Here is a 24,506-nt window from a genome sequence, read left to right as displayed (position 1 = left end):
CGGCTCCGCCCACTTGATAAAGTGACCCCCTCTGTGTGCGAGGGACGAGGCAAAATAGCCTTTTCCACAGCTCGAAATGAGCCTCGCAGCCCAGGAACAACTCGCAGAGAGCAACATAGCCGGCGATGTGTAAAATGAAGGCAGGGGTGAAATTGTGTAATTGGAGGCCGTAGAACTCCAGGAGCCTGCGGAGGAACGGATGAAACTGAAATCCGAGTCCCCTTAATAAATAAGGAACAAGGCAGACCCGCTCCCCCGTAGAGGGACTGGGGAAGCTCTCCCTTGCTCCCCGCCATTGTAGGTGGCAAGCCCGGCTCGAACGGGCACCATGTATGCTGGAGGGAGAAATCCCTTAGTCTGCAGTTTGATTAATCGACTGTGTGGGACTGAACACCTCTCCCAATCACCGGGCTTAGGGCTACGGGGGCGGGAGGAGAAGCTGCGGAGGTCGGCCATGCTGGAATGGATCTTTCCGAAGCGCGCTCTGATGGATTCTCGCTGGGGGAGGATGGTATGAATCGGATCTGAAAATCCCCATAATTTTAATAGACAATTTATTTATCTGGCTAGGGGGGGGGCGAATGTAAAAACGCCCTGGCGCCTCGTATTCATATTCATTCGACGCGTGGGAGATAGCCCTTATGGGGCGCAAAAGCCAAGAGGTCCAAACATTTATGGGACCGGACACTGCTTAACAAATGTTCGAAATTTGGAGAAGAACCCGCCTTGCAATGCCGAAGACATCACTGCGCGCCGGACTCGTCGTCATTGAAGCCTGGTTCGGGGGCTACTGAGGGAGTCCTGGATTAGGGGGTCTCCAGACAGCCGGATTATATCCTTTGGCCGGACTGTGGGACTACGAATACAAGATTGAAGACTTCGTCATGTGTCCGGATGGGACTCTACTTGGCGTGGAAGGCAAGCTAGACAATACGGATATGTATATCTCCTTCTTTGTAACCGACCTTGTGTAACCCTACCCCCTCCGGTGTTTATATATAATCCGGAGGGTTTTAGTCCGTAGGACAACATACAATCATACCATAGGCTAGCTTCTAGGGTTTAGCCTCTCCGATTTCGTGGTAGATCAACTCTTGTAATACTCATATCATCAAGAATAAATCAAGCAGAACGTAGGGTTTTACCTCCATCAAGAGGGCTCGAATCTGGGTAAAACATCGTGTCCCCTGCCTTCTGTTACCAGCCGCCTTAGACGCACAGTTCGGGACCCCCTATCCGAGATCCGCCGGTTTTGACACCAACACCGTTCGATGCCGAGTGAACCGACAGCGCGCGAGACAGTCGCTCGAATGGATGCGTGCATTCAGATGAGAATGAGCGTTTTCCTTCCAGCAGGTATCATTGATAACTGAACCTGATATTACGGCCGGGAGAAATGAGATTTGCAGCAGACGATTGGCAGTACAAATCGATTGGGCGACAGACAGCAAACAGAGCCTACGTACGGTCGATCGCCGCCAAAGAGAGAGAAAGGGAAGAATTGTTTCCTTTCGTGCACGCGTTTATCCTCCGAGCAAAGCTAGCTCAAGACAAAAAGAACCATGCCTGGATTAACAAAGTGCACCTAGGGTATAATATACTCTGGCCAGTAAGTCATCGATCATCTGAAACAAGCAGGAACGTGTGTGGTTAGGCATTTATTCGGTTATTTAAAACTGAATAAACTGCAGACTGATGTCGCTCCTTTCTGCCAACTCATGAACGAACTTCAGTCCAGTCTTCAGTACCAACCCAAACAGTGACTTGGCGCTTGCGCAGAGGTTGCCAGCAGCAATAGACTGCTTTGTTAATTTGTTCTAGTACTCACTCTAGATTTGCCAGGTTAGTTAGGTCAGGGTGTGAATATGGAGAGGGCTCAATAGGGTATCAATAATGCTACACCTACGTTAATGTTACCTTCCTACCTAACCTCTTCAGAACCCCCCCCCCCCCCCCCTCCCCGGAGCCCTCCTCCCCTAATTTCATCCAACAGGAAAATGCCACGCATGTCATTACATTAATCATCTAAAACAGTTTACGTAGGTGTAGCATTACCGGAGAGGGCTTGTGCACCTTTCAGAAATTTTGGGCAGCACGCAGTCATGCATGCAGGCATGCAGCCAACCAGTCGTCTCGCCGACCAACAAGGCGACAACTCTGGAATCTAACGAAAAACATGACACTTGCTTGATGCTTTTTTCGACTGTCGATTTTAAGCTTTCACAAGGTGTTGCTAGTATTACAATCGGTCCGGGAATCCTTTTGTCCTTGCAGCGTCTCACTTAAGCTAGCTGTTTGTAGGAATTGACGTCGAATACGTATATATGTACACAGATATAGCCACTGCACGCTTGAACAATTCAACTCCTGCACAATTGGTTGTACGCAAGAACACTGTAGATTTGACAAATTCAGAACGCTGACCGTATCCATCGTCTCTATTCGTTTTTGTTTCAGCTCACGGCCCGTTGCTCAGCCCAACTCGGCCTTTGCATGCATGCATGCCGTACGTGTTGATCGCAATCTTTGTGGGGTCACCACTTACGTGCCACTGAGCAGACATGCGTGCACGTGCGATTTCCTAGTTCTTTCGAATAAATCGACGCAGTATCATCGACCGGGTGTCTGCACCAAGTCTAGAGGCCTTGGTCAACAGTACTCACTTTCTTTTCGTCTGCTTTCTGTTGCTTGCTGCAGTGTCCATCCGCTCACTTGCTTGTCAATGCTAATCACCGTGGATTAACTAAACAAATGGCGATCGATGACACGGCCCAGCAGAGGAGTGGCCAGTCAAAAAGCACCACGGAGAACCTCTAATCATTCAAATCACTCGCCTAACCATCCACACGACTTCGGCGATTGTCGCCTTAATCAAATACTCAAGGCACGCATGCGCGCGTGCGGTAGGCCACTATATATACACACATACACACACACCATGTCTCCGTGCAGCCAACCAAGCAAACGGAGTACCATTACACATTCTGCAACGGAGCTAAGCTTAGCTAGATAGAGCAAGAGAGGTTTGCGCGATGGGGAGTGGGAAGAAGAGGGCGGCGCTTGCGTCCCTGTTCGGGTTCAAGAACAAGAGACAGGAGGAGGAAGAGGCCGCGGCCGCGGCCGCGAGGCGGCAGCAGCAGCATGCGGCGGCAGCGCCGCAGCAGAGGTACCAGCATCACAGGCTGCGGCCGAGCGACGACGACGACTACGCCCGGCACTGGTACGCCGAACGCGACATCGACCGGAAGGCCTCCGAGTTCATCGACAAGGTCCACCGCCGGATGCTCGCCAACGAGCAGGACGGATAGCCACCAGCCGGGCCGCGGGTGTCGTATATATATACGTACCAGCATGCCGATGGATCTAGCTAGGTCGTGCATGCAGGCTATATGCAGCAGTTGCGTGCATGGTTGAGTGTGTGTGGGTGTGGGTGTACGTGTGTCTGTGATTAGTTGCTTTGCTTTGGGTATGTCGCCGGATGTATATGTAACCATGGTGTGGATTTCCATCTAACCTTACGTTCACTATATTTATGGTCTATTTACCTTTTTTTCTTGTTGCTGCGTTATTTGTGGAAGTTTAGATGTGACATATTTAGAAAGCATCTAGATGTAAATTAGACAAACTGTTCGTCCATTGTTTCGGTAGGATGATACATGTTTTCTTAAATTTGATGTATGAAATGTAAAAAATAAATCTACAGCCAAATGATTTAGTCCTAAGGGTAATTTTAACCACTCAACGACGATGGGTGTGATATTAGTTTTTCTTTTAGTAGACAATGCAATATCGATAATGCTAGACCTACGAACTCGCTACGTAAATTTCCAATCCGCTCTTCTCCCCCCCCCCTCCCCCCCGATTTTCAGTGGGGTGGGCCCTGTCGCTCCTCCTGATCGAATAATACTCATCCACGTTGTTGTTTACGTAAAACGCGTAACAAAAATTACGTAGGTCTAGCATTACCGGTGCGATATTTGCCACTAACTGAAGTGGGATGCCTTTTTTTGAGGGATTTGAAGAGGGGTGCCAGTTGTCAGCGGACAACTTTTAACCCTTGGGGCCCACCATGTGGACAAGGTCATGCATTCACTGAATGGCTGGCTAACACATGCATGTCTGTAGGCCCATCCAATTAGTCCCTTCTCAATGCTCCACCTTGTTCAGATGCTAAGTCTGCTATCTAGGCAAAAAATCTGATGTGACAAGACAATTAAGAGGAGAGAGATGGGTTTGGTGACCCCAGGAAGAACCAATGCCAAGCACGCAAACTTAGGCCAAAAATTTAATTAAATGAAGGAAGCTCACCAATGCATGAAAGAATTTAGTAGCTAAGCCATTAAATGGAGGGAGCTTAGCAACAACAACTTAAGCACCAATGCATTGGGGACTATAGTTGCTAAACAATATAATGCACTTAGCACCTCATCTAAACAACTATCCATTGAAAGCAGTCTAATCCCCCCCCCCCCCAATTTTTATGGGGATGGGGGCACTCAAAATTGCCCAAACCCTCCAATTAATGCTTTAAGTGCACTTTTCATATCTTCTTAAAACGGACTTGTCGGAAACCGAGTGTCAGAGCGGCCGCGCGCAAATTAGCATCACCCGTTTTATCTTTTGTCTGATGGGCTTAAAGGAGGCTTGAGTTTGGGCCTCAACGGTCTTACTTGATAAATGACAATGGGGCCTTTTTAATGACCTTGTAGTAAAACATGATTTTTTTTGTCCTCGAACAAACGATAAAAGAATTACGACGCTATAATAGTAGGTCATATTCTAAGGAGCAACATATAAACCGAGTATCATTTCGTTTTTCCATGCAGGCACATATATAGCATGAAGTACTAAAACAAATTCACCTTCCACTCATTATTATAAAATCATGACACATGTAAATAAAGTACTACAACAAATGAGTAGTCCATGATAACCTGGAATGACATATGCACTGCTTTAGGTTACCCTTAGAGGGGGCATGTTAAACACAACTATATTTTCGTTCTAATGTCTTATTAATTACCTAGACAACATGAAAGACATGAGAGAGCACAATGTTTTTACTAGGGGCAGTCATAGTGCTCCACCTTAGACTATATCTTAATCATGGTACCTAAGCAGATATGACACCTTATTTAATGAGGAAATAGAGATTTACCATTTCTTATTCTAGATATAGCTCTTAATACCAAAACCATGACAACTCATACCTTTTCTCTCACAAAACAAATTAAATAAGAGGTCTTTTACATACAACAATAAGATTCGATTCATTAGAGGAGGTATATCTAAATACATATTAAATGCATATGATATGGATTAAGATATAATGCATTCGAAGTGCCCTAAACTTACCACTAAATCCAAGACCCACTCACAATGTAAATCTTCAAAGTTAACGAAGAGAATGAATGTAGAATAAATAATAATATTAAATAAACATGCAATTAAAATTGTATTTAATGTATAAAATCAATATGCATGTACACATAATATGTGAAAACAATACTAGAAAAATAAAGCTCGATATGGATTATCACTAGTACATAAGCGGGAATAAGAGACATCCCTCGGCGGCGGGTTGTTACCCAACAAATTTAAGCCGCCTAGTGAGAATTAGGTCGGCGTCATCGCAAATCCAGTGGGCTACGTTGTCGATCGAGGTGGCTTGGCCGGGAGGGGGGTGGCGGCTACAGATAGGAGAATGATGCCGCCTACGACCTCAAATGAGGCTTCTAATGGTGGAATTACATCACATGGGAGGACCCATTACGACTACTTCATTCCAGATCTCCAGCAAGGTGAGCTCCCAAGTGTTACCGAACTTCACACCGATGGATTTGGTGTATTAGTTGATGCAAGCTTATGTATGTTTGTATGGTTAGGTACTATGTTTAGATAAAAGATCAATGTTTAGGGTTTAGAGTTTAGGCCTTAGCATTTAGGACCAGATATGCAACTATTCTAGTGGTGTTGCACTAGCATATGGACCGATGATTCAAATATGTGGCTCTTTTGCCGGTATATGTTGAAGAATAACTTCTCCAAACACCCATATCCCTCCTCGTTGAGCCACTACCAGTTGGGCCCCACCAAACACCTCTCTCTCTCTCACTCTTACTCTCTCTCTCTCTCTCTCTCTCTCTCTTTGTTGGACTTGCCTACTAGCACCCTCCAAGCAAGCTAGGGTCTATTTGGTTGTCTGCATCCCCCAAATAGGCCAACTGGATGCAAGAAAAAACATTTGGTTGCGTACATGAGTTACTGGTTGCACGTGCACGAACCTTAAAGCATCATAGAGCCTGGCCCACTAGGAACACTTAAATTGGCTGTTTCTAGCAAGCCAGGCTGAGTCGAGGGCAAATGGGGGAAAATCGTGCATGGCGATGCGGGGGAAACTGATGTGGATATGGTGAGAAACCAAAATCTGCCGGCACGGGATGTCGTGAAATCGAGCTTACCCCTCCCCCTTTACTCGCTCACCTCTAGCGGCAGGAGAAATCCAGTCTTAGTTCTCGGCACCAACGACAGCGCGAATAAAATTTGCAAAAGCTATGGCAGCGGTGACTTAAATCTCTGGCTATAGGACCTGTTCCTCCCCTTCATCTTTGTATCTGCCTCGTCTCCGGCATGGGCGGGTCGTTGGCTCCAATGGCGGTAAGTAGCATAGAAGCACCCTCTATTGTTAGGTAGTTAGGTAGGATGTAGGGCCGATTTCGTCATTACATGCCGCAACATCAATTTCACTAGGACGAACAGATGAACCTGGTAGTTCAGGCAACAACACTCATAGCTGTGATTCACACATGAGTCATATTGGTCAACAAGAGAGCTCTTCGTCGCAATTCAAAGCATGTAATACCTTATGATACATTATTAGGCCAAGATAGGGAGAGCATGTCTAATCTAAACTACATCTACGACAATGATGTAGAGGTCGTGAACATGCTTCAAATGCAGAGAACACCCTTTGCCAAGTTTGTGGCCACGCGTTAGGCAAGGGGGTTGCTACAAGATAGCGTCCACACCTCTATGGAAGAGCAAGTAGTAATGTTCCTTCATGTTGTGGGTCATAACCATAGGTTCAGAGTGATTCACGACATGTTCAGGAGATCCAGCGAGAAAACTTCCAGGAATATCAATCAAGTCTTGTATGCAACTGGGGAGGTCAGAAGAGAGATGATCAAGGCACCAACTAGGAAAACTCCTTCCAGATCCGCACGAGCCCTAGATGGTATCCATATTTCAAGGTGAGTAGTACTCTTAGTTCATGCCATGACATGCTTGTCTTGTTGTGAGCGAGTCATAACAGTTTTTTCATGCCATCACATGATTGTATTGGTGCAAACTCATATGATTGTTAGAGTGCGGAGATCACATGCTACAGAAGATATGATAGAAATCACTACACAAGTCATAATGTGCTTATTGTTGTTGATTTTAACCTGAAGTTCATATATGTGTTAGCTAGATGGGAAGGATCAGTCCATGATGCTAACATTCATGCTTACAATATGTCTTGACCTGATGGGATAAATATCCCCAATGGTAAGTTCTACATAGGTGATACTGGATACGCATGTCGGCCTGGTGTTCTTTCACCCTTTAGGAAAACCAGATATCATCTAAACGAGTTCTTTATTAGGACAAACTTCCATTTATTTTTAGTAGCTAGGACTGGTATGATATTAATTAGGTACTGTTCACTCCAGTGTGTGGTAAGGTACCACAATACACATACAGCCAAACCATGCAAAGAACATGTTTTATATATATTTACTCAGCCAGGCTGGGCCAAGGCACAGATGCAAATAGTTCTAAATCTATGTAGGTAACCAAACATGCCTATAGGTTAGCTCAAGACGAGAATAACCATGCATGCATGGATTAAGGAAGGTGCGCGGTTAGGCATTTATTCGGTTAAACTAGATATACTCCAGGCTGATCTCGCCCCTTTCTGCCAACTCATGAACGCACTCGAGTCTTCCATACCAATCCAAATGGCGACTTGGCACTTGCGCAGAGTTTGCTACTAGTAGTAATAGACTGCTTATAGTTTTTTTTTTTGCGGAGTTAAAAGGGATTTTCATTGCTCAATGGGGAACCAGGTCGTCCATACAAAGTTGGGGTACATCCGTAGGGCTTGACCTCAACTAAACTGCAGTCCTAGCCTCTACACGGCCAAACGTGGCTAATCTATGACTAACAGAATTTTGATTCCTACTAATGTGAGCAATAGAGCTATCTCTTCACCTAGGAGACGTTTCACTTCCTGCACTATCATCGCATGTGGTGACCTATCCTGTGTCTCAGATTTAATGAGTTTGACGGCATATTGACAGTCCATCTCTACGTCCACCGGCAGCGAAGACCATTGCAGCGCAAGGTTGAGTCCTTCCAAGCATGCCATGAGTTCTGCTTGTAATGGTCCCGAGCAAGATAAAATGGACCTGCATGCCGAGAAGACGATGGTCCCTGAACTATCCCGGAGGATCATACCTTCTCCAGCTTCACCACTAGCTTCGATGAAGGAGCCGTCAACATTTAGCTTCACCCGGCCAGCCGCAGGTGGAACCCAGCAAGCGGGAGGTTGTGGTGCAAGTACAGTGCTTGTTGTCGATGCACTACGGCTGTCAAAGTTTATCACCATTTTACCTTTCACAATATCATCGTCCGGGAATTGTTGGATACCCAAAAGAGACTTCTCGTAGCTTAGCAGGAACCGACGTGAAGCTTCCACCGGGGGCGGTGGTTTGTCATGGACGATATCGTTCCGGACGTGCCAGCTACGCCACAGCACCATCAAGACTCTCATGCGATAGTTGTCGCCCAGCCCATGCAACATATCGAAGAGCCATTCCTCACCCGTGGGCTTGACTCGTCGGATCTCCGGCAAGTTCCAATGCTCCGCCATAGCTTGCAATAATGATACTGCTCTCGGGCATCTACAAAAGACGTGGAAAGTATCCTCCCATTCCGTCGCACAGACCCGGCAAAAGTCAGAAAGTTCCATGGACCGTGCGTGTTTATTAGCCCAAGTAGCAAGAGAGTTAGATGCCAGCCTCCACGCAAAGATACGCACCTTAGGTGGAGCAGGGCACCTCTAAATAAGTGCCCAGGCGACACGTCGCCCGTCCGGTGCCCTGCTTGCTGCGACAGAAGAGGGTCGATGTCGTTCGTCCAAGGCGAGATGATAAGCACTTCGCACCGAGAAGTTTCCGCTGCGTTCGGGCGCCCATGCAATCACATCTTCACCCAGCCGTGGTGATGCTTTGATCTTCATTATTTCGTCAATGTCCGCTTGCATGAAGTGTTGGCGGAGGAGAGAGACGTTCCAATTGCCATAGCAATCCAGGAGCTCGCTAACCCGGCGCAAACGACAGCGACCCTGGGGGGACACCGGGCCCCGGCTCAGCTGGTGCGGGATCCACCGGTCACACCAGATACGCACCGAATTACCTCTACCAATGCGCCAAATCAGCCCCTTCTTTAAGAGTTCGAGCCCATGAACAATGGATTGCCATGTCTGGGAGGAATTACCGGAAAATACCGTATCCTCGAGCCGCCCATCTGGATAATACCGAGCCTTAAGAACCTGCGCGCACAAGCTATCTAGGTTAGAGAGTAGCCGCCACGCTTGCCGAGCAAGGAGTGCCTGGTTGAAGAGTCTGAAGTCGTGAAATCCCAAGCCACCATGGTTCTTTGACTTAATCAACACCTCCCAGGCCCTCCAATGAGTCTTCCTCCTTCCCTCTTTTGCTCCCCACCAGAGGTTACGCACCATACGCGTAAGGTCGTCACACACGCTGCGGGGGAGTCGGAACACCCCCATCAAGTATGTAGGCAGCGATTGTGCGACTGCCTTAATTAGAGTCTCTTTGCCTCCTTGTGAAACCGCGTCTCCCCATACCAAAATCCGCTTAAGTAGTTGTTCTTGTAAGCACTGGAATGTGCCCTTTGACATCCGACCGGTGGGTGTTGGGAGGCCGAAGTATTTCTCCTCGAAACTGGTGTTCTAAACCTGCAGTACTTGAGCAACCGTCACACGATCCACCTCACTGCATTTAGGGCCGAACAGCAAGCAGCACTTCGTCGGGTTTATGTGTTGTCCCGTGGTCCTCTCATACATGGCCAATGCTTCCCGGACTTCCCCAGCCTCCGTCTCTGATGCACAGAAGAAGAGCAAAGTGTCATCGGCGAACAACAAGTGCGATATACCTGGGGCTCGAGGGCACACCCGCAATGGTGTAATAGAGCCATGCATCACCTTTTGTTTCAAAATAACATCAAGAGCATCAGCCACAAACAGAAATAAAAAAGGGGATAGAGGATCTCCTTGCCGTAGTCCACTAGACGGTGCGAACGAATCCGAGAGGGCTCCATTGAGTTTAACATTATATGTCACCGAGGTCACGCATGTCATGATCCAGTGCACCCATCGATGATCAAAACCCATCTGTTGCATCATTCGCTTCAGGAAATCCCAGTCCACCCGATCATATGCTTTGGAGAGATCTAGTTTGTAGGCACAAAAATTCTTATCCGGCTTCTTCTCTTGCTTAATGGTATGAATGCATTCAAAAGCTATAAAGGCATTGTCCGTGATTAGCCTTCCCGGGACAAATGCGCTCTGCTCAGGAGACACAATATCATCCAAAAAAGGTCTAAGGCGGTTCACCAAGCATTTCGATATTACCTTATAGATGACATTGCATAGGCTAATCGGTCAAAATTCAGTCAGGCGTGTCGGATCCTTTACCTTGGGTATTAACACAACAGTGGTGGAGTTCACCCCGTCCGGCATGACACCCGACTCAAAGAACAGCCGTACTTATAGTTGATTTGCTATATATAGGCATAGATATGTGATAACCACCAGGTTAGTTAGTTCAAGGGTGTTAATACCGAGGGCTTTGTGCGCACCTTTCGAACATTTGGGGCGACGCAGTCATATTATGCATGCAGCCAACCGGTCATCTCGCTGACCAACAACTCTGGGAATCCAATGAAAACCATGACAATGGCTCGCTGTCGATTTTAAGAATATTTTTTTACCCTTGTAGCGTCTCATTTAAGTTGTTTGTTGGAATTTTGATGTCGATTTAATTGTTTAGACATAAGAACTGCCTGTTTGAGCATGCAATTCAACTCCAGTGAGTTGTTTGTCCTCAAAAGTATACTACCATAGGTTTGTCAAATTCAGAATGCTGGACAGCTCGATCGTTCTATTCGTTTTTGTTTCGGCTTGCAATTGTTATGCCCAACTCGATCTTTGCATGTATGCACGACCGATAGTCATGTACACCTTTCTACGCTCAGCAGTTAGGCCCCGTTTTTAGCAGAGGATTTTGACAGGATATTCATATAAATGGAATCTTATTGATTTTTTTCCTACCATGGCACCCTTTGGATCGTAATTTGGCCTTAACATTTTTTTGGATCAAATCCCGTCCTCCCCAAGAAGCGTGACTATGGTTTCCCTCCTCCTGTCAGCATTGCAGCTCGTCCGCTCCGCCTCCGATTGCCTTTGGGCTGTGGAGGTGCAGAGGACCCAGACATCTCGCATGTAGGAGGGAGCCCGCTCTCTTTTGTGTTTGGTTCAGCATCTCGGCTGGGGCTGTGTGGCGGCGGCGTTGTCCCTTAATGTCTCTCATGTCCGATCGTCGTCACCATGGTTCGTCTACCATCGTCAGAGGGCGTGTCTCAGTGTGTCTCCGTCTGATTTTGCGGGATTCGGTTGATGTTGGTCTTCGGTGGATCTATTTTGATACAGTCTTCATTCTTGTGTCTACATGTGTAATCCTTCCGATATTCGCTTCTCTTCATCAGCAATGGTTGTTAATTTGGTGCTCTAGTCTTGTCAGGACTTAGCATGATGACTTCTCGACTATCTACTACAATAAGATTTGTTCGGCTCCTATGAGGGAGGGGCGATGATGGCGTCATGCCTTCAGCTCGCTCTAGTGGTTGTAGTAGCCGCTAGGAGGTCTACGGACCTGGATGAAATTTTTGATACTTCTGGTATTCTCTATACTGCAATGACAGATGATTAATAGATTGAAACTTCCTATCAAAAAAAAGGAATGGCCTTAAAAGTTCCCATAAGAATCCTTCCTTTCCTAGGGTTCTCGACATTGACTCAAACATTATGTTTTCACTTCGTTTGAGAAATCCATGCAATATATGTCTTTATATTCCTTCTTCCTCTCTCCACCGAAGAAATAGTTTTCAGAAAAAATCATAGTGTTCTAACAACCTGCTTTTTCGAAAATTGAATGACGCACATGATCATATATTATTGATTATCTAATGATGCCAATGAAACCTAGCACCGGTGTTGAACAAATCAACTTAGAAAAACGATATAGGAACAACATGATCTCTACAAACTAAGGACCTTTGTCCTGCATCTGGGCACTGTCGCACTTCTTCCAGTCATTGATGGATGAACACTTTGACGTAAGCTAGACCAAATCTGGCCATCAATGCAGTCACCTCACGGGTCGCCGCTGATGGGGTCACTTACTAAGGGTAGGGCCACGAACCTGACATCGAGGGCCCACATAGGGCCCCGCCCCATCATGGTAAGGTTCCCAAACCATAGGTGCATTCGGATGCACACTTCTGAATATCCACTCAGATGGGGATAGCTCACTTGGATGGTCCACCGCCAGTCGGCCTCATTCACCAGCATCCGGACATGTAGGCGAAAGGACTACGTGGGACACACAACGTTCGGGAAGCTTAACACTAGACTTCAAGTGTAATTATGGTTGCAGTTACCAGTAACCCCCGTAGTAAATTTCTCTTTCACATCCCTTGTAACGTAGCATTTATGGGGAGCGACGCACTCTATATAAGCCACCCCTAGTGCTATTACAAGGGTTCGCAACCTTGCTGTAATCAAACACCCCAGAGGAAACATAGCCTCAGGGCTCGAGACGTAGGGTCTTTACCCCTCCGAGAGGGACCTGAACTCGTAAAATCCGAGTGTCACACCTTCGCCGTAGCTAGGTTCCACCCCTATTTCGTACCCCTAGTACTTACTGTCAGATTCATTGCCTCGACAGCCGTCGTTGGAGCCACCTCAAGGATCCGCCCACCATGTCTTATGGGTTGCCACCCCAGAATTATCACCTTTGCCCCCATGCATCGACGTGACCATGCCCCTCAGAGCCGCGCTGCCAGATCTAGCACACACCCGCACTGCAACGTCGCCACCATGACTTGCATAAGCAAGGGATGTCAATGCCGATAAGTACGCATATATAGCCGGAGCACCCTCACGCCCTCGGAAAATCATAGGAATATAAAAGTCATAGGAAATGAGATGACATGCTTCTAAGTTCCTATAGGAAAACATATAAATTGGTTCATATGTTAGGGATTTTTTTTCATTAGGTTCGAGGTAATATTGTTTCCTTTACAATTTGAAGGAGAGAAACCAATCCTACATAGCTACAAACCAAAGGGATCTACAGGAAATATTCCATTTAAAATCCTATCCTACAACCAAAGAGACCTTCCTATGTTTAGATTCCTATAGGAAAGGATTTATAAACATAACATCCAATTAATTCATGTATTTTTCTTATCCTGCGTTCCAAACAGGTTACAGGTCACTAAACATACATGCAAGTGGCCGCTTTGTGTTGTTTGCTGCCGTGTCCAAATGCTCACTTGCTTGTCAGTAGTCACCGTGGATTAACTAAACAAATGACGATAATTACACGGCCCGGTCGAGGAATGGCCAGTCAAAAAGCTCCACGGAGAACCGCGGCCGCAGCTAATCATTGAAATCTCTTGCCTAACTATCCGCACGACTGCGGCGATCGTCGCGTTCATCAAACACTACTGAAGGCATATCCAGCCACTATAAATACACACACACGCCATGCCTCCGTGCAGCCAACCAAGTACGTTACCTTTGCACATTCTGCAACGAAAGCTAAGCCTAGTTAGAGCAAGAGAGGTTTGTGCGATGGGAAGTGGGAAGAAGAGGGCGGCGCTTGCGTCCTTGTTCGGGTTCAAGAACAGGAGACAGGAGGAGGAAGAGGCCACGGCGGCGAGGCGGCAGCAGCAGCATGCGGCGGCGGCGCCGCAGCAGAGGTACCAGCATCACAGGGTGCGGCCGAGCGACGACGACGACTACACCCGGCACTGGTATGCCGAACGCGACATCGACCGAAAGGCCTCCGAGTTCATCGACAAGGTCCACCGCCGGATGCTCGCCAACGAGCAGGACGGATAGTATAGCCACTGGCCGGGTGGTCTATCTCGTCGATCTTTGCTGCCACTGCTAGCTAGATCGTGCATCCAGGCTATGTGCACATCAGCACATGCATGTTGCTTGTGTGTGTGTGTGTGTGTGTGTGTGTGTGTGTGTGTGTGTGTGTGTGTGTGTGTGATTAATTACTTTGTTTTGATTGGATATCTTTACGGAGTACTTTGTTGTTTCCACGTGGCCGAATGTGTATGACGTGTGCATGTTGCCATGTCCGATGATAGGTACTCCCTCCGTTTCAAAACAGATGACCCAATTTTGTGCTAACTTTGTAATAAAGTTAGCACGAAGTTGAGTCATCTATTTTGGAACGGATGAAGTATTTCGTAAATTTACATGTGCCTGAAATATTTAAAATAGTAAAAAAAGTCAAGCAATATTTTTATCTTTAGGTAAGTCTAACTAAGTATTCCCTCTTCCTTTTTTTGCGGGGTAAAGGGGATTGTATTGATTAAGTAAGAGTCACATTACAATCCCGAAGGAGAAGACCTAAAATTTCTTCAGGGCCTGATCCTAACCATACCACAGTTCAACCCTCCTGTCGACCAAATCTAGCGAGAAGATGGCTAGCATAGTTCTGGCCACGGGGTATTTTACTAATAGTGAACCTTCTACCCGAGCTCAAGAGGTGCTTCACCTCGCTGACAAGGTGTCCCAGGTGAGAGCAGTCCCGAGAGTTGTTATTAATCATGCTGATGAGCTCGGCGGAATCAGTCTCCACCAGCACATCCTGTTGGCTCCACTGTCAGGCAAGGGATATGCCCTCTAGACAGGCACACAACTCTGCTTCCAATGCAGAACCACACCGCCGCAAGGACCGACACGAGGAGAACACGATTTGTCCCTGCACATCTCGCAGGATCATACCAGCCCCTGCAGCTCCAGTGGATTCCAGAAAAGCACCATCCACGTTCAGCTTGACCTTCCCATCTGGTGGTTTCTCCCAATCCTTGGCCTCCTCAGGTAGCCTTACAGGGGCCGCGGTCGCTGTTGGCGCCGGCGCCGGTGCCGGCCCGACTGCAATGCCTTTTCCCTTGATGATCTGCTCCATAGATTGTTCCAGAATATTCATGAGGCTAAGCATATAGCTGCATAGGAACCGTCGGGAGCCTTCAATAGAGGGCATTGGTTTAGCATGAGTGAGTTCGTTTCTGACATACCACGCCCTCCACAGAACCATTAGGATATGAGCACACTCATCAGGGGGACGGGGTAGGATGAGCTCCGGGATCCATTCCCCTTGTAGCCGCTCCATTATTGCATGTGATGGGAGTGTCCAAACCTCACGCATGGCATTCCAAAGTGCACGTACAGGTGGACAGCGGTACAGGGCGTGAAGGACATCTTCCTGCTCATGGCCACATATCAAACACACACCAGTAACAGGGATATGGTGGCCCTTCTTGTTGTCCTCCGTTGCTAGTGAGTTTGTGATTGCCCGCCATGCAAACGTCCGGACCCTAGGGGGTACCGGCAGACTCCAGATCTTCTTCCAAATTTGGCGGTCTCCACTTGGGCTATTGTTCGCAGCCGGCACATTGCGCGCACTCTCCGTCAGATTCAGACCTAGTCTGTAGGCACTACGGACAGTAAATATTCCATTTTTCTCCGGTTGCCAGGCGAGGAAGTCCGGTTCACCACGCGGCGAGGTGCGGATTTTGAGTATTGTACAAGCATCAATCGGTGCAAAATTCGCCCACACAGCAGCCTCATCCCATGCGCCGTACTGATCCAGCAGACTAGAGACCCGGATGAGTCTCGATCGGCCACGGGGGCCAATTGGTTTGAGCGAGGCAGAGTGTGGTAACCAATTATCCCGCCAGATGCGGACTGATTCTCCGTTCCCGATACACTATATCATGCCTTCTTTGAGCAGCTCCAAGCCATGGGCAATGGCCGTCCAGGTGGACGATGGCTGCCCGGTGAAGACCGTCTCTAGGAGGTTTCCTTGCGGATAGTAGCGCGTCTTCAACACGCGGGCACATAGACTTTCAGGAGCCTGTAGCAGTCTCCATGCTTGACGTGCGAGGAGTGCCTAATTGAAAATTCTGATGTCTTTGAACCCCATGCCACCTTGCCCTTTTGTCCTTGTCACCTTGTCCCAACTGAGCCAATGAGTCTTGCGCATCCCATTTTCCGAGCCCCACCAAAAATCCCAAATGAGCTTGGATAAGTCATCACAGACCGAGAATGGAAGCTTGAAAACTCCCATAACATAGGTTGGTAAAGCTTGGGCAATCGACTTAATTAAAATTTCCTTTCCACTCTGAGCCTGGTATGAATCCCCCCATAACATGATGCATTAGGTCAGCTTGGATTGAAGGTTCTAAAATTTCCCACGCTTCATACGGCCTTCCAGGGTCGGTAACCCCAAATATTTTGCTTCAAACACTTGCTTCTCAACTTGGAATGTTTGTCGGGTTGCTTCCTGGTCCGCCAACGGGCATTGCTTGCTGAATTGGATGGAGCACTTGGCCGGATTAATTAACTGGCTCGTGCAAGTAGCAAAGGTGTCAATTACATGCTTGATCCTCTTAGCTTGTTCCTCTTTCGCTTTGAAGAATAAGAGTGTATCATCAGCGAAGAGGAGGTGGGACACCCCAGGAGCACGTCTACACACCTTCACTGGCGAGATACCTCCAGTGGATACCTCGGACTGTAGAAGAGCCGAAAGCCCATTAGCAACAAAAAGAAACAGGAATGGGGAGAGTGGGTCACCTTGTCGAAGACCTCGTGTGGGGGAGAATGCTTCCAATAGAGCTCCATTAAATTTAACTGAGTACCTCACCGTGGTTACGCACGACATTATCCATTGCACCCACAGGTGAGCAAAGCCCATTTTATGCATTGCCTCCTCCAAAAACTTCCAATCCACTCGATCATATGCCTTCGACAAATCTACCTTGTACGCACAGTAAGAATTCTGTGGTGTCGCCCCATGCTCCAAAAAATGCAAACATCAAAAGCAAGTAGAGCATTGTCAGTGATGAGTCTATCGGGAACAAACGCACTCTGGCTCTCCGAGATGATTTCACCAAGCAGCGGCCGGAGCCTATTGACCAAACATTTGGACACCACGTTGTACAGAACATTACATAAGCTAATCGGCCGGAAGTCCTTTAGCTCACATGGGTTATCAACCTTAGGAATGAGCACAATGGAAGTATCATTCACCCCCTCCGGCATAACACCTGTCTGAAAAAAATTCATTACTGCCTTAACAATATTCACTTTTAACAAATCCCAATTTCGTTGGAAGAAACGTGCGGGGAGGCCGTCCGGCCCCGGCGCCTTGAGTGGCCCAATCTAGAACAACGCATTGGAAATTTCTTCCTCTGTAAAGTCTTTGCATAGTTGCTCATTCATTTCATTAGACACTTGGGTCTCAAACAAACTGATAACCGGGTCAGCCACCAACGTGGGATCTCTTGTATAAACTGATTTAAAGTATGAGACCACCATGCGCTCCATCTCCGAGGGGGAATCATGCACGACACCATCAACATCCTGTAGGTGTGAGATTTTGTTCTTCCGGGCACGCCATACAGCATGTCGGTGAAAAAAATTTGTATTACGGTCTCCCTCTCTCAGCCACGTAATTCGCGCCTGCTGCAGCCATAACATTTCTTCCCTATATAAAATCTCATTCATCCGGTCCATAGTTTGCCGAAGGTCCGCAGATGAAGCGTTTGCTTCCTTTTGCCCCTTTAGCACCCGACGCAGCCGCAACAGCTCCCGCATGACGTTGCCAAACTTGCGACTGCCCCATGCATGCATCCTATCCATGACTTGTTTCAGAGCCACATGCACACCGGCCAAATCTGCACTATGAGTTGCACCCAACCACGCCTCAGAAATAACTTCCGGGAGAGCTTCATCACGTTCCCAACATATCTCGTACTGTTTGCATTTACGGCTATTTGGCATGCGCACCTCGCGATCCAAGGAGACAAGGAGCGGACAGTGGTCAGATCCCGGAGATACTAGATGCACCACCGATACCTCAGAGAAGATATCCCACCAGAGGTCGTCAGCAACTGCCTTGTCCAGCCGGACCTTTACATTGGCATTCCTCGCCCTACCATTGTCATATGTATATGGCAGCCCCCTGAATCCCAAGTCTTTCAGCCCACATAACAACAACATATCACGGAAAGCAACCATCAATGATTCAGCCCGTGGAGTGGCAGAAAAGTGTTCGTACTGCCAAAGAGCTTCGTTGAAATCACCCACTACAAACCATGGTAGCGGCGAGGTCGCCCGAAGGGAACACATCGACGTCCACCATGCGGTGCCGATTTTCAGAGCGAGGTTCCCCATACACAAAAGATGCATGCCACAAAGGAGCAGAAGGTGACAATCTCAAAGAAACACCAATGAACCTTTCACTTAAATCTTTGACTTCAACGGACAGACTCTCATGCCAAAACAAAGCTAAGCCATCGCTCAGACCATCACTATCAACTCCAGCAAAACCACTGAGACCCAATCGATTCCTAAGACGGCGCAAACGAGCACACTTTTGACGAGTTTCAGAAAGAAAGATAATTTTGGGATGGTGTGTCTCTCTCAAGACACTGAGTTCTCGAATTGTCGCGACATTCCCAAACCACGACAATTCCAGCTGATACAATTCATGGCTCCTGACGGGAAATCTGACGACCAGGTTTGCCATGCGAAAACTAAATAAAATGTTAAGTTTGTATACAAGGATTTGCCATGTTCTAGATTGGAAATTGCCATACAACGCAAAACATCGACAGAAAATTGCCATGCTGTAGCGCTTATTTGCCATGAGTTTTTGGTCGGGATCGGACGTACCTCAGGGCATCAGATTTTAACCCTAAAATCTGACGTCAGATATATATTAAATTCATTTTTTTAAGTGTTGCGACCAGAAAAACTCAAATCATGTACATTTTAATCCTGTGTTTTTCTAAGAATTCGCTTTTATAATCCCGCAAACTAAAGAGGCCCTTAATATTGTAAGTTGACAATAATATGATCCATCTCCATACACATTGGTCGTTTTTTCATACTACTACTATTTAGTACTCCCTCTGTTCCAAATTACACGACTTTTATTTGTTTAGATACGAATGTATCTATACTTGTTTAGTGTCCAGATACATCCGTGTCTAGACAAATAGAGATCATGTAATTTGAAACGAAGGGAGTACTACCCAGCTACCTCGGTTCAAGGTCCGACATGGTCACCCCATTCTTCGAAACATTTTCGCTAGGACGAACACGTGAGGCGGTGACCACGCCGCCGGTGGAGCCGGCGTAGAAGGCCGGCCTGGAGGGCGTGCGCCGCGACGTGGACTGGCTGCTGAGCATGAGCACGACCTCCGACGCGTCGGGCCTGAGCTCCGGCTTCTTCTGGACGCAGAGGTGGCCGATGTGCATGCAGCTGAGCACCTGGGCCCGAGGGTACTGGTCGCCCAGCGACGCGTCCGCCATCTCCGCCGCCGTCCCGGCCCTCCACTTCTCCCACACCTCGCTCAAGCTGTTGGCGTGGTCTTGGCCTGGGCTGCTGTTCCTTCGACCGGTGACGACCTCCAGCACGATGACGCCGAAGCTGTACATGTCCGACTTGACGGAGACGTGGCCGCAGTAGGCGTACTCCGGCGACATGTAACCGCTGTTAGCTTAAGTGCATCAGTACAGGGTGCTTACAGGGTGCTCATAACAATGGAGATGGGTAGCTTACAGGGTGCCGGCCGCTCGCTTGGTCACGTCTCTGGACTGGTCTCCCCGGAACGCTCGGGCCAGGCCGAAGTCAGAGATTTTGGGGCTCATGTGCTCGTCCAGCAACACATTGCTGGGCTTGAGGTCCCGGTGGATGACCCTCAGGCGCGACTCCTCGTGGAGGTAGAGCAGGCCACGGGCGATCCCGCAGATGATGGTGTGCCTCTTCCTCCAGTCCAGGCCATGCCGCCGCCACCGCCCATTATCTGCATGATTGGGCCGGGAGCTGGGGCTTGAAGACAATGGGAGATATGTATAGTAGACGAAATTCTCGTATCGGAACGTACCGAAAAGGAGGGTGTCGAGGCTCCTGTTTGGCAGGTACTCGTACACGATGAGCTTCTCTTTCTCCTCCAAGCAGACCCCAAGGATCTGCACGAGGTTCCGGTGCCGGAGCTTGGCCGCCAGCACCAGCTCGTTCTTCAGCTCATGGAACCCCTGCGAGGAGCCCTGGGACAGCCTCTTCACTGCTATGGCCTGTCCATTCGGCATCTTGCCCTGCGAATATATCATCGTAAACACTAGCACTCACAGCCACTGGAAACAGAAGTGCATGCTACTGGCTAATTGGTCGATCGCATACCTTGAAAACCTGGCCGAAACCTCCCTCGCCCAGCTTGTTTTCCGGGGCGAAGTTGCCCGTCGCCGCCCTCAGCAACGGCAGAGTGAACTGCTCCGGACTGACGTACGTGTTGCTGCTATCTTCTATACCACCATCTGCCGCAGTCCCAGGATAGGAGTGAGTACCTGAAGAATTAAGGAAACTCTGAAATCTATGGGCGAGTCGCAAGTGTGTGTACCTCGTGCTCTCTTGTTCGGCCCCGTCCTCCACTTCATGTAAACACAAACGAGCACGACGAGTAGCACGACTAGTAGCGTTCCGGTTGAAATCGCGCCTGCAAGGACGGCACGTTTTGACGGCCTCCCCTCTCCTGCAAGTGTTTTTTTGTGCGATTTTAGCGTCTGTCACTCCGTGCACAAGGCCAAAAGCAGAGGCGTGCCCGACCCGTACGTACGGGCAGGAGGAAAATCCGGCCTCGATGGCGATGGCAGTGTCCACGCGGAGTTTGACGGGTTAAGACGGCGACTCTTCTCCAGTCCAGTCTCCGACTCTCTCCGGTGTTGGGAAAAAGGTTACTTACTGGGATTTTCTCCGGCCGACGGCGGCGATGAAGCATCCGGTGGTGGGGGAGCCGGAACTGGAGGCGGCGCGTCGAGCGCCAGGTCGTAGTAGGTGTACACCTGGACCCGGAGGTGGCAGTTGAAGCCGAGCACCACCCCTCCCTGATGCCCCCCGCAGCACGTCGGCAGCTGCGGCACCAGCGTATGCAGGCACTGTTGGCACTCGGCGTCGCTGCGGTCCCTCATGCACTGCACCAGCCCGTACATCGTCCCGATGGGATCGTCGGGGGCGTACACCGCCTCCCCCGTGGCGAACATGCTCGTCCGCGCCGACCGGTTGCCGCCGCCGCCGGCCGCGCGCGCCACCAGGCGGCTCATCAGCGCGTAGTACGCCCGGTCGTAGCTGCCCGCGTAAGTCACCTTGCGGGCGTCGTACAGTACCTGGTTGACGCGCCCTGGCCCCTCGTAGATGGCCGAGTCGTTGGTGTCGGCGTAGCTGATGTAGACTTGTCTGTACCACGCCCCCACGCTCCGGCTGGAGGCGCACCTGCCGCTCAGGTCCCGGACGGCCTCCTGCAGGTCCGCCAGGCACACGGACTGGTTTAAGTCACCGCGGCAGAGGCCGCGGACGAAGGCCCGGTCGCCGCCGCCGCCCCGGGAGAGGGAGGCGAAGCCCGTGGGCGCCGCGGCATGGGGGAGCGCGTCCAGGAGTGCCAGGATATTGGCCCGGAACGCGCTGCTGTTTGACGGCGTCGGCGATGGTGCTGGTGCTGGTGCTGGGGAGGGAGAGGCGGCCGAGGGGCCGCACTCCACCGCCGCTTGTGAAGCTGCGAAGCTCGCCGCGAGGAGGAGCACGATGTGCGGCGCCATGGTGATGGTGGGTGCACGCACCGGCGATGGCTATGTTCAGCGTGTGGCGATGCAAATGTGTCACTCGGGACACTATTATTTAACCAACTAACTGGACCTTAGTGGTCAGCAGTGGGACACGTCTTCTCACATATATGTCCAAGAAAAGAAATAAGTTTCCTGTTGAAAAAGAAAGTTTGAATGGACGACGGTGATCGCTGATTACCCAACTGTATATTCCTCTGACATTTTGTTCGGGGGCTCCATCAACCATGACTCGGTCCGTGTCCTGCAGTCGCACGGTTTGCAGAAGTCGGAGCCCCATATGAAAAAAGCGGCCACAACGTGTCAAGCTTAATTTTTTTTCTTGTGTGCTTGTATTTGGTTTCTGCTTCATTTTCCGTAAAAAATTCCAGCTTCTTGGACAAAACCTGGCTCGAGAGAAACCATGCGGAAGGTCAGCTCCACTTCCAAAGCATGCTTTATACCCGTTCGAAGGAAAGGCTTGAGTTGGAATGGTGAAGGAACATGTCGAGTGAACCGGTACGCTGCCCCGAGGTTACTTGGGGTTGGCATATTGAGTAATAATCTTCAACTCCATCTGATGAAGCTACCTATTTAGGGTAGGGTCATGAATCTGATCAGATATCCTCTCCAAAGATATCTCTTAAAAAACCAGAAGTAGTCGAATAAAAATCATCGTCCACTCGACCATAAAGTCATGTTTCACTTGACAGTCTTGAAGACACTCGACTACCAGAAGACTAAAGAGCCACTCACTCTGCAACGGTCGGGATTTAAGTCATAGGTTTAATGATCATTTATGTACTTTTATTACAGGCGTTACCAGTAACGTCTCTACCTTTATGTACCTTAAACCCTTTGTAACTGAGGGCGGGAGGGGTCTGGCGAACTCTATATAAGCCACCCCCCTCCTCAGGGATAAGGGTTCGCACCCCGTGTAACTCACACGCATATAATCCAGTCGACCGCCTCCGGGCTCCGAGGCGTAGGGCTGTTACTTCTTCCGAGAAGGGCCTGAACTCGTAAAACTCGCGTGTACAACTCCTCCATAGCTAGGATCTTGCCTCTACATTCCTACCCCCCATTCAACTGTCAGATCTAGAACCACGACAGTTGGCGCCCACCTTGGGGCATGTGTCTTAGCGACTTGTTGGAGAGGTTGCAATTTTTCCGATCCCCTTCATCATGGTTTCAGGCGGAGGTTTGGCTGAGGGCTGCGAGATCCGTCTCGGTGCGCTCGTGTTTGTCGCCGACGACTCCGCTTGACTTCAGGAGGCTCCACTCGACGTCGACGCACTCCCCGCCCGCGGAGCAACTCACTTTCACGCGTGCGTCCGGGGCGTCCTCCTGCGACAGCCGTCGACCCAGTATCAGTCGGCTCATGTAGCTTTTCCCCTCCATGCGGCCCGCCGGAGCAAGCGTTTCGGTCGATCGAGGCTTCAGTGGTGGGTGAAGCATGCGGTGGCTCGCCAGTCGGCCACCCCTCAAGTCGCGGCAATCGAGCCCGATGAAACCCTCTATGGTCTGTTCGATCTGTCGACTGGCTCCGTAGAGACTGTATCCGAGTGCGACAGCAGCGACCCAGCGGCGGAAGTTTTGATGGTCAATGGACCACGCAGTCCTCCTGGCTTCACCCGTGAAGACGGAGGCGATGGGGGCGGCGATCTGTCGCGTATTCATGAAGAGTACCTCCCCGAACCCCTCTCTTCGCAGCGGAGAGAAGAACTTCGCCGCCGGAACATGGATGCACTTCACACTCCTATCGTTGGAGAAACCCCTGAGGCCCAGGCCTTGGAGGAGGCGCTCTTGGCCAATTTGGCTGAGCGCACTCGACTGGAGAATCTCCAGCGCGCACTCGACGAGCGTGCTCGACAGCGTGCTCCCGAATCCAGTCGACGTCAACTTTTTCCGCCTCCGACTCAGGTATACCGAACTCCAATCCAGAATCTCGCAGCTGCAGCCCGGATAGCGGAGTCGATCGAACTTCCCAGTCAGAAGCTGGTCGAGGTCTAGTGCAGATCCAGGCCTTGCTCCATGCAGCGGGAGAGCAGAATACAGCAGTATCTCAGTCGCGGAATAAGATCCATAGCAGATCCGTGGTTGCGACACAGTTCAGTTGGCTCACAGTCCAAGATCGCCCCCGAGGCGTGAGGGACGTGGAGATCGACGAGATCAGTACAAAAACCGTGAGCAGTATGATCACCGAGTCGATCGCGATGATCGTCGTCGAGTGCCCACGCCTCCCCCGAGGAGTGGGTCGTACGTGCCTCGGCAACATGATGACAGGCGCCCTCACAGTATGGGGCGAGGGATTCCATTCGACCCCAGAGAACCAGGCTTTGATGCGAGATCTATTCTCGTTCAGGGCTTGATCGACAGAAACAGGGCTCACCGAGAAGGTCATGACAGAGATCTACCAACCAGCAGCAGGGTGCATGTCTTAGGTCCAGAGTGCTTCAGCAGAGCCATCAGGGCC

The 24,506-nt window shown here is 49.5% G+C and overlaps 3 protein-coding genes across 3 annotated transcripts; 2 read left to right on the top strand and 1 right to left on the bottom strand.

Moving 5' to 3' along the window:
• The first annotated feature begins 3,029 nt into the window (after positions 1-3,029).
• Positions 3,030-3,373, top strand: LOC123108168 (uncharacterized). The gene has a single exon (XM_044530005.1). The coding sequence runs from the start codon at positions 3,033-3,035 to the stop codon at positions 3,306-3,308; it is 276 nt and encodes a 91-aa protein (XP_044385940.1). The 5' UTR covers positions 3,030-3,032; the 3' UTR covers positions 3,309-3,373.
• A 10,608-nt stretch (positions 3,374-13,981) lies between these two features.
• Positions 13,982-14,251, top strand: LOC123108167 (uncharacterized). The gene has a single exon (XM_044530003.1). The coding sequence runs from the start codon at positions 13,982-13,984 to the stop codon at positions 14,249-14,251; it is 270 nt and encodes an 89-aa protein (XP_044385938.1).
• Positions 14,252-19,248: 4,997 nt separating this feature from the next.
• LOC123108166 (cysteine-rich receptor-like protein kinase 10) lies at positions 19,249-22,058 on the bottom strand. Its single transcript, XM_044530002.1, has 6 exons — positions 21,178-22,058; positions 20,836-20,967; positions 20,619-20,752; positions 20,323-20,533; positions 19,998-20,241; positions 19,249-19,928 (listed from the first exon to the last, which is right to left on the bottom strand). The coding sequence occupies exons 1-6, from the start codon at positions 22,025-22,027 to the stop codon at positions 19,472-19,474; spliced, it is 2,028 nt and encodes a 675-aa protein (XP_044385937.1). The 5' UTR covers positions 22,028-22,058; the 3' UTR covers positions 19,249-19,471.
• Positions 22,059-24,506: the final 2,448 nt, after the last annotated feature.

The sequence above is a fragment of the Triticum aestivum genome, chromosome 5A (assembly GCF_018294505.1).
Source record: "Triticum aestivum cultivar Chinese Spring chromosome 5A, IWGSC CS RefSeq v2.1, whole genome shotgun sequence".
Classification (NCBI taxonomy): domain Eukaryota; kingdom Viridiplantae; phylum Streptophyta; class Magnoliopsida; order Poales; family Poaceae; genus Triticum; species Triticum aestivum.
This window is presented reverse-complemented; position numbering and strand designations above follow the sequence as displayed.

What these genes read in the sequence shown, in the direction of transcription:
- LOC123108166 (XM_044530002.1), bottom strand. Translation starts at nt 22,027, where the DNA reads ATGGCGCCGCACATCGTGCTCCTCCTCGCGGCGAGCTTCGCAGCTTCA. An exon ending in GCCGAACAAGAGAGCACGAG is followed by an intron (nt 20,753 to 20,835) that starts GTACACACACTT and finishes GGACTGCGGCAG; the next exon opens with ATGGTGGTATAGAAGATAGC. An exon ending in CCTCGACACCCTCCTTTTCG is followed by an intron (nt 20,242 to 20,322) that starts GTACGTTCCGAT and finishes CCAATCATGCAG; the next exon opens with ATAATGGGCGGTGGCGGCGG.
- LOC123108167 (XM_044530003.1), top strand. Translation starts at nt 13,982, where the DNA reads ATGGGAAGTGGGAAGAAGAGGGCGGCGCTTGCGTCCTTGTTCGGGTTC.
- LOC123108168 (XM_044530005.1), top strand. Translation starts at nt 3,033, where the DNA reads ATGGGGAGTGGGAAGAAGAGGGCGGCGCTTGCGTCCCTGTTCGGGTTC.